Here is a 9,135-nt window from a genome sequence, read left to right as displayed (position 1 = left end):
CTGGAATCTGGAGTTGAAATCCAACGGGAACTGGCACAAACCAAGGAACTGGCACAAACCAAGGCCCTAGATGTGCGCATCATTTAGGCAAGGGCTCGAGTTCCCAGGACATCCTGTCATTTGGTGGAGGTGGGGGGAGGGAGGATGTGCCAGGGACAGATTGGGGAACAGATTTTCAGCTACAAGGGTGGGTGGGTCCCAAACATGCTGGGAGAGACACCCCTACACCCCAAGCTCTGGAATCCCAGCCAGCATCCAGCTCAGCTTGGGGCCCCAAGCTGGCTAACCCTGTCCCCAGCCAGAGTGGCCACTGGAATTTCCCCCCCCGCTCATCTTCCCTTTGGCAAGCAAAGCCCGTGGCCCAAATATTCAGGTAAGAAGGAAGCGTGTGACAGCCATGCTAAGACTGGCCAGGGGCTGTTGGTTCATAGCAGTGCTGTTGCAGGATCCCCTGTCCCCACCAGAGCCACAGGGCATTTCCCCCCTCCTCCCTCTGCTTCAGTCAACAGGCCTGAAGGGCAGCCTTCCTTTCTTCCTTCCCTCCCCTGGGACCTCAGCTGAGAAAGACTTTCTAGTTTCCTCAGAGGTGGCCCACTCTCTTCACTAACATGCCGCACTGCCAGCTCTCGTACCCTGACTGGTTTGGGGAGGCTGGCGACCACGAAAGTGGCAGGCTGCTCCTCCACGAGGCTCCTCCCCTATCTCCCCTTCCCAGGCCTCTCACAAAGCCCACATCCTTCCTCCATCATGGACCTAACGAACTGATGACTTCTGATATTTCCCTATACTGGGTTGAGAGTATTTTTTTCCTCCCAGGGGCAAGGGTGAGAGTGATCAGTTTTTGTCGTATTCAGAAACAGTAGATTAAGAGGTTAAGGAGAGTGTGGTTCAGTGAGTGGGAAGGAAGAGTGTCCATATCCATATATAAATACATACAATGGGTGTTGTGTATGTATGATTTTGTCTGTTTAGTGCAGGGCATTTAGATAGAAGGATGGATAGATAGATATGTAATGCAGACATTTCAGGTAGTGTGATTGCCTGTGGATGTGTGTGCGTGTGTGTGCACATAACAGGGAGTCTGCATGTATCTGCTCAGTGTGTGTACAAGGTCTGTGTAGTTATTTTTGCAGGCTGTGTCTGTAGCGTCTGCATGTTGAAGAAGTGCACGTTTTAGTGAGCCTGGGGAGTATCCTATATGGGCATGTGGGGCTCAGGCGTGAGCTTTTGTGTTTATGTGTGCCCACCTTCTCCATTCCACAGCAGAGTGATGACGATACCTTTAAACCGCACGTCTTAGGGGGCATTTCTTTGAGGACTGAGGGGGAGGGAAGGTAGAGGGAGCCATATTTGGGACTCTAGCTAGGTTGTGGAAGTGTGGGGAGGTGGGTGAGGGGTGCATGCTTTTCTCTATGTGGGTGGGAGGGGTGCTGTGCACAGATGCGAGTGTATTTATGCCCGGGATGTCGGGGTCCTCCTTCTGCCTGCGCCAGCATACATCTGCCTGGCAGTCTGCCGCCTCGGCAGCAGGGGCGGTGAGTTTGGGAGGATGGGGTGTGTAGGAGGAATGGATGGAAGTGTGTAGGCAGAGGGGTTGGGGCAGGAGGGGGAGCGAGCCGGAGGGAGCCGAGAGGGGGCGTGGTCCCCCTCCAATCTCCCCGCCCACCCTGCCGAAGGCTTCTCCTGATTGGCTTCTCGACCGCAGGGCTCAGGTTACTTTCTCCCGCAGGGCCGAGCGCGGGAGAGAGGACCCGAGAGCTGAGCGGCTGGTTTGGCCCCGGTCGGCTGCCTCCCCACTGCCCCAGAGTCCCCACCCGGCACCGCACCGACACCCTGCGCCAGCCTCCATCCCAGCCAAGGGCCCCCAACACCAGCATGGACTGCTGCACCGTAAGTTAGAGGGTCTGGGGGACGGGCACTCAGCTTGGCCTGGGGGAAGGGGCACCCTGGAGGGCGAGTGAGGGATGGAAGTGGGTGCAGAAGACCTAGCAGCAATAAGGGTGCCTGCTGAGACGTGGGTGGTGGGTGGTGGAAGGCGCCCGCCTGACTTGAAAGCCCTAGGAAGACTGTCCCCCAACTCGTGGGGGCGTCTGGGCGCGCATCCGCCAGGCAGTCTAGGTTGGTCTGGGAGCTCGGCAAGGCTCTGAAACAGGGAAGCTGCAGGTTAGACGAGAAGAGGAACTTCCCCCAGAGAGACGCCGGAAACCGTCGCCTAGCGAAGCTACCGCGACTCCTTTCCCCTGGCTTTCGTCCCCCACCCCATTCCCCATCCCACTGCCGCCGCCGTCGGTGGGCTGACAGTTTGACTCTCGTGACCCTCGCGCCCTGTACAGCGCCGGGTGAGATAGTCAATTATTATTGGTTAGCTCAGTAGCGATGATGGGTTGTGAAAAGCCTAGTCCATGTGGTTCTGGGGAGGGACTGGCCAGACCTCCAACGCCTTCTAGCCCTGGAGGGGGCTGGGTGAAGTGACCGCGAGAGAGCCCTGCTGGCGAGGGAAGGAAGTGTCTGCAATTTGTCAGCGCCCACACGGAGACCTAATGCCAAAGCGGGCTGCTGTTAAAGTACTCTGGTATGAAAGCGCCTGGTACAGGACCAGGCTGCTGGCACAGTCGTGGAGTGCAGTGATCATGCATGTATACAATTTATTTGTTCATTTATTTGATATTTTTATTTATTTATTTTTAGCCCCTACATATGGAGAAAGTCCTACTCCAAAGTCTTGTATTCTCAGACGTTTGGTCAACCCAGCTAATAATACAAGAGGTTATGACTTTGCCTGCTTAGAAAAGGAAAAAAAGTGAGGTTTGGAAGGAAAGAATAGACCAGTTTAGAAGAAGTGAGACTTCCCTATGTCTGGGTACCAAGAGGCAGAAAGAACTTAGGGACAAGTGGTTGTGGTTGTTGTTATGATGTTTAACTCTTATTAATACAAATAATAGTTGTCAATTTGTGAATGCTTACCATGTACCTAACATTTTATGTTTAATCATCACAACAACCATGAGAAGTAGATATTTATCCCATTTTACAGATGTGAAAACTGAGGTTTAGAAAGATTCAATGATTTGCCGAAGGAGGCACTGCTTCTAAGTGTGGAGGTGGGACACTAGCCTTGTCTGATTCCAATAGCTGTAATTTAACCTCTCCTATAAACATTTACTATATTTCCTCATTATAAAGGTGATATGGTCATAACAGAAAAATTTAAAAACTAAAGAAAAGTATAAAAAAGAAACATATCAATCATCTACAGTCCCACCCCCCTGGAGAAAGCTCTAATAACATATTTTCTTCCAGGCTTTCTCCTCTGTTTGTTATTCCCCAGGAAGCAGTTTTTGGTTGTGAAAGGAGGAATGGGCTCTTAATGGAGGCTCCTGGGCTCCTCACCCCCGAGCAGTATTTTACAAAACAGAGAAAATAAATGGATGGTGGGTTCTGGATACACATGTAAGGGAGAGGAAATAGTGCCAAGATGGTAAGAATGATGGGGAAGGGAAGGTAGGAAGACTGGTCAGTGGAAGGAGGTGAGAGAGCAAAGACTCCAAGAAGCCAGGGAAGGAATGTAAATTGTCTCCCCTGGTACCTGCAGGACTAATTAGAGTAGGATGTCGTGTCCCTGCCTGTAGGCTCTGGTCTGCCCTGGACCATGCTCCTGGGTGCCCACAAGGCCATACTGAGGGATTGGCAGACATGGTTGGAATAAGTGTCCCCTAAAAAAAAGGAGAAGCTGCCCACCCAAACAGTACAGAAGAGGCAAATGCACAGTTATCCCAGTGGCCCAGCACCCTGGGTCACCTCCTCCAGCACATTCTCTACACAGGAGCCTTCCCCTTTCAGGCCCTGTCCTGGGTCTGCGGGGCTAAAGAACTGAGCAAGAGACAGCACCGTTGTCAGGCTGTGGGGCGAGGCGGGGAGGGGTGGCGTGGCGGCCAAGAAGAGGTAACGGGGCAGAACGTAGGGGCAGTGCTGGCACTGAGCATCTTCCTACCCAACCCCATTCTGTGGAGGGCCGGGCTCAGTGCTGGGAAGCAGCTGGGACATGCATAGAGAGCAGAGCACATCGGGGGGGTGGGGGCCGGTCCCTCTTCACCTTCCATTCTGGGGCTCTCCTTGCTGACCGTCCGACCTGGTGTTCGGGCAACACCTAGTCCTGCTTTATTTTCTTCTTTCTCCTTTGTAAGGAGGCTCAAACTGAAATGAGAAGAAGAAAACAGATCCGCTTTTTTTTTTTTAAGGGCAAGAGCTGTTGATTCAGAGGTACCAGTTGCCCATTTACATAGTCTGACTTTATATCTGAACTTCCTGAATTCACTTCATATAAAAAGGCAAAGAAACATGTTTTTGGACCCATTTTTTGCTTAGTCTAGTTGACTTGGTCCAGCTGAACTCATAGAAATAATTACCTGCCCTGAGGTAGTGGTTAACAGCACAGGTTTCTGAATCCCATCACTATTTGTCAGCTCTGTGACCTTGGGTAGGTCACAAAATGTCTCTGAGGATGTGTCTTTACCTGCAAAATGGGAATTAAATGAGGTAATGTGTGCAAAGCGCTTAACACAGGGCACAGCATATAACAAGCAGTAGGCAGGGATCATTCTTAAAGCTTTTAGGATTGGGGAGCTGAAGGAGACTTTATTCATCTAGGCCAAGTTCTAGTTGTGGCTGAAGATATTGAGACCCTCAGAGGTGAAGTGATGGGACCATTTGGGACCAGAAGCCATGGCTCGTGTTTTGCCCACCTCTGTCCACCTCCCCCTCCCCCTCCTACAAACCCCCCAGTTCATGCAGAGCTCTCAGGCACACACCATCAGATCTTGGCTTTGGAAGGCACTGACCCAGGCACCATGACCCTTCCTGGATTCCTTGTACTGTCCCTCCATTTCTGTCCCTCCAGCTTTGCCCTGAGAATTCACCTGGAGGGAGAAGGGGCTGATTCTGGGGAGGAGCAGCGTGCTGAGGGTGGCTCTGCCTGTTGTTCCATCCTGGATCCAGCTGGGGTCGGTGGTGACCGCAGGTGGGCCTTAGCATGTTTGGGGGAAGGTACCCCTTCCTCCGCTCAACCTCTACAGCTGCTGGCCCAGGAGAGGGGCTCAGGAATGTTTTCTTGATCATTGTCCTCTTTTGAGAAGAAGTGTCCCTATTCTCTGAGACATCCCAAGAAAGGCTTGAGCTCTGAGAATCAAGGATCCAAAAAGGGTTGTTTCTGTTTCTAAGTGGGGAATAAGATGTCGGGGGGCGAGCACTAGACCCAGGAAAGACAAAAAGGGTGTGTCAGACCCCTCCACAACCACACCAGCCCTTGATAACTCCTTTTAACCGAAGTTAAATCAATTGTGGACATATTGAGCACACACTGAGGAACTCTGAAGCCCAGGAAATGAAGACAGCCTTGGGAACCATAATGAGAGGAAGCCATTTGTAAACCTGGGCTTAGGGCATCTGGGATGTAAATCTGTGCCTCCTAGGACAGGACCAGGCTGGGGCAGTGATCACTGAGGCCCCACGCACACCCATCCCAATTCTGTGAACCGGACGGGTGATGGAGCAAGGGGAAAGGAATAGAACTGAATTACTATTACTGCGTGAGACCTCTGCAGAGAAGCAAAGCACAGGGAAAGTAGTGGAAGTCCTCAGGCAAAAAAGAAGCAAATTCCTAGAAGCCAGAGGGTCAGTTCAAAGAAGAAATGCCCTTCTAACTCCACAGTACCCTTCTGCTTCCTACCCCACGTCATCACTGCGACTAAGCAAGAAGCAGGCTGGGGGCAGGGGCGCTGAGGCCCTCTCCGTTCCAGAGCCTCGACTCTGAAATCAGTCCCATCAATTCCCTAACCCTTTCTATTCTCAGCTAGGGCAGGCTGCTGAAGAAACAGAAACCTGGAGCCTGTGGGTGGGTCTCATTATTTTTAGGTTGATCCCTATGAAATTGTTTTTTTTTTTTTTTTTTTTTTTTTTTGCTGTACGCGGGCCTCTCACTGTTGTGGCCTCTCCCGTCGCGGAGCACAGGCTCCGGATGCGCAGGCTCAGAGGCCATGGCTCACAGGCCCAGCCGCTCCGCGGCATGTGGGATCTTCCCGGACTGGGGCACGAACCCGTGTCCCCTGCATTGGCAGGCGGACTCTCAACCGCTGCGCCACCAGGGAAGCCCTGAAATTGTTTTTATATGACCACTTTAGCCTACAAAAGCAGCTCTTTCACGTCAACTCACTATCATTTAAAGGAATCGTAATAGCTACCATTATCGACCAACTAGATCATGCCAGAAGCTTTCTGCATATCACATTGTTTATCCTTCCCCACAACCCAGAGGTAGATATTATTATCTGATTTCAGATGAAGGAACTGAGTTAGGAAAAGATTAGAAAAATTGCCCAAGACCACTCAGTTAGCAAGTGGTAGAGCTTGGTTCCTTTTCTTGACTGCCTTTGCTTACCTGCAGAGTAGGGGTTAAAAATATACTCTGGACTCTGACATACAAAGGATTGACTCTTTGGTCCACTGATAACTACCTGTATGACCTCAGGTATGGTTTCAACACTCTAATCAGTTTTATCAGGGGTAGACTGGGATAACAATAAAAGGTACGTCATAGAGTTGTTGCCAAGACTAAATAAAATAACATCTGTAAAACTCCGTGATGCTGAGCCAGGAACAAGGGCAGTGCTTAAATGGTAGCTATTGTCATAATTCTTTTCTTTCTCTTGAGCACATCATGGAAAGGGCTTCTTGCTCCTGCTATTTTCCTTTTGTCCTTTTTTGGAGTGAAGCCTTTTCTCTGTAGCTTCTTCCAGACCATCTCCTCTCTTCTGTGTTTGAGTACATCCTGAGGAGCAGTGCAAAATGGAGAGGCAATGGGAAAGCGGTCTCTGGCCTCTAGCCCTGGGTGGAGGGAGGCTGCGTCGCTGAGGGGTAAGCCCCATCTTCACCCTAACTCCAGCTTTGAGCTCTGGTGTGATTTTACTCAGTGTAGGGACTGGCCTGCTGATTCTTCTGAACCCTCTCCCAGGAAATCCTGGACTCAGAAGGGACCCTTCTGAGCTGGAGGCACCCTCTGAGGACAGGGGGAAAGGCAGCCACATCCAGGAGTCCCTGCTGTGGCTTACTGTGCTCCTCCAAACCCACCCTCCGGTCAGCTGGGCAGCTCCCCTAACTCGGCTGCTGGCAAGGGGCCTTCGCTCACTCAGGGCCACCCGGCTCTCCTCTATCCCATCTACCGCGCACGTCTCTTTCCTGAGCTGGGAACACAACTGTGCCCACCTGACCCTGAACCTTCCTTTTTACCTGCCGCTGCCCAGGAGACACACACACACACACACACACACACACACACACACACACACACACACACACACGGGCCCTGTCTTAGCCCTTCTCTGCACTTCCCACTCCCGCGTCGCTCTCGTCTCAATCAATCCCCTCAATCCCCCAACACTCTCCTCCCACCCCACCCTCGGGGGGCCTCGGCCCGGTCACCCCACAAGGACGCCCCCCCCGCCCCCCAGGAGAGCGCCTGCTCCAAGCCGGACGACGACATTCTAGACATCCCGCTGGACGATCCGGGTGCCAACGCGGCCGCTGCCAAAATCCAGGCGAGTTTCCGGGGCCACATGGCGCGGAAGAAGATAAAGAGCGGAGAGCGCGGCCGGAAGGGCCCGGGCCCCGGGGGTCCTGGCGGAGCTGGGGGCGCCCGGGGAGGCGCGGGCGGCGGCCCCAGCGGAGACTAGGCCAGGTGAGGCGGGCCGCAGGCTCTCCTTCCCGACCCCGGACCCCCTCCTCCGAAAGAGCAAGGAAGACAGGGTGGATGGCGGGTGGAGAGGGGTGTGGAAGGAGTCAAGGATGGAGACCTAGAAATCTGAGACGTGCGGCGGGTGGGAGGAGGCTGAGGATGCCGCGGGTTGGAGCGCTCACCTGTTTCTCTCTCTCCACCCGGCCTGCTGCCCCGCCCCGGACCGAAGAACTGAGCATTTTCGAAGGTAATGAACACGCCTCCGAAGCAGCGGGGTGGGACCCCTGGGTGGGAGGAAAGGACCAAATCCCCAGCCCTTCCCTTCGCCCGCCCTCACCTCCTCCCAGCCAGGGAAAATGCACCTGCGCCTGCAGGCTTTCTGACACTTGGAGACGCCTGAGACTGCGACGGGGACGCACCTGGACCGACACAGATACCCAGTCACCCGCGTTTGACCAGCCCGGCCGGGGGCCATAAACACCCAGCGTCTCACACGTACCGGCCGCGGGCTCATTTCAGCTCAGTGACTCCGGGTGGGCAGTTCCGGGTGACCGGGGCTCCCTGGTGCTCCCCGCCCTGGTTCCTGGTTCAGGAAGGAGAGGGAAGAGGAAGTACTGGGAGAGGGCAGGTGCTCAGACCTTCTCTCCCCTCAGTTCCCGAAGAGAGCTGGATGCCACGTCCCCTTCGCAGTGACGAGACTTCCCTGCCGTGTTTGTGATCCTCTCCTTCCCACCAACCTGCCAGCTTCAGGAGCCCTCTCTGCGTCCTCAGAGACTCCCTCACCAGGCAGACTCCGTCGAGGACTCACTAAGGCCATGCCCTTTTAGTTAGTTCTCCAGTCTCGTATGGTCCCCGTTCGCCCTTCCTTCGACCCTAACCCCAATCTCCGCGCTCCCAAATCTTCCTTCTTTAGCTTCTCGCCCACCTCTCCCCGCACCCAGCATGCTGCTCTGCCTCCGCAGCCTCGGTGCGCTTCCCTTCGCGCTCTGCGGAGGGCGCCCTAAGCGTTGCCCAAAAACACTCCAAAAAAAAGTCCTTTCGATCTCTGCGCAGCTAAAGGGGGAGCCGCCTCTCTGCGCTGTTCACGTCCCAGCTTAGTCCCAGAACTTTGGATAGGGGAGGAGGGTTTTTATGGTGTCGGATACCCCTAGCTGTGATCGGAAGTCCCCATTTCACACCCCAACCCCACACCTGCCTGTAATCTGCCCTGCCCTCTCCCCAGCGCACCCCGAGAGCCGCCTCTCCAGCTCTCTGCTTGTTTCTGCAAAGGCCGAGTGTGGGGGAGGCTCGGTAGGAGGAGTCTTCCGCGGCCCCGCCCCTGCTCCTGCTGGCCCCGCCCCCACGGGCTCCTGGGGCTGTGGCCGGGAGGGTTTTTATCTCCGTGTGTGCATGTGACCGTGCTGGGTTGG

At 54.1% G+C, this 9,135-nt stretch overlaps 1 protein-coding gene across 1 annotated transcript; it reads left to right on the top strand.

Moving 5' to 3' along the window:
- Positions 1–1,802: 1,802 nt before the first annotated feature.
- On the top strand, positions 1,803–8,426 carry NRGN (neurogranin). Its single transcript, XM_079708241.1, has 4 exons — positions 1,803–1,890; positions 7,503–7,729; positions 7,956–7,973; positions 8,380–8,426. The coding sequence occupies exons 1-2, from the start codon at positions 1,876–1,878 to the stop codon at positions 7,722–7,724; spliced, it is 237 nt and encodes a 78-aa protein (XP_079564367.1). The 5' UTR covers positions 1,803–1,875; the 3' UTR covers positions 7,725–7,729; positions 7,956–7,973; positions 8,380–8,426.
- The last annotated feature ends 709 nt before the right edge of the window (positions 8,427–9,135 follow it).

Source organism: Hyperoodon ampullatus (genome assembly GCF_949752795.1).
Source record: "Hyperoodon ampullatus genome assembly, chromosome: 7".
Lineage (NCBI taxonomy): Eukaryota > Metazoa > Chordata > Mammalia > Artiodactyla > Ziphiidae > Hyperoodon > Hyperoodon ampullatus.
Note: the sequence above shows the minus strand (reverse complement) of the source record. Positions and strands in the feature narration are given on the sequence as shown.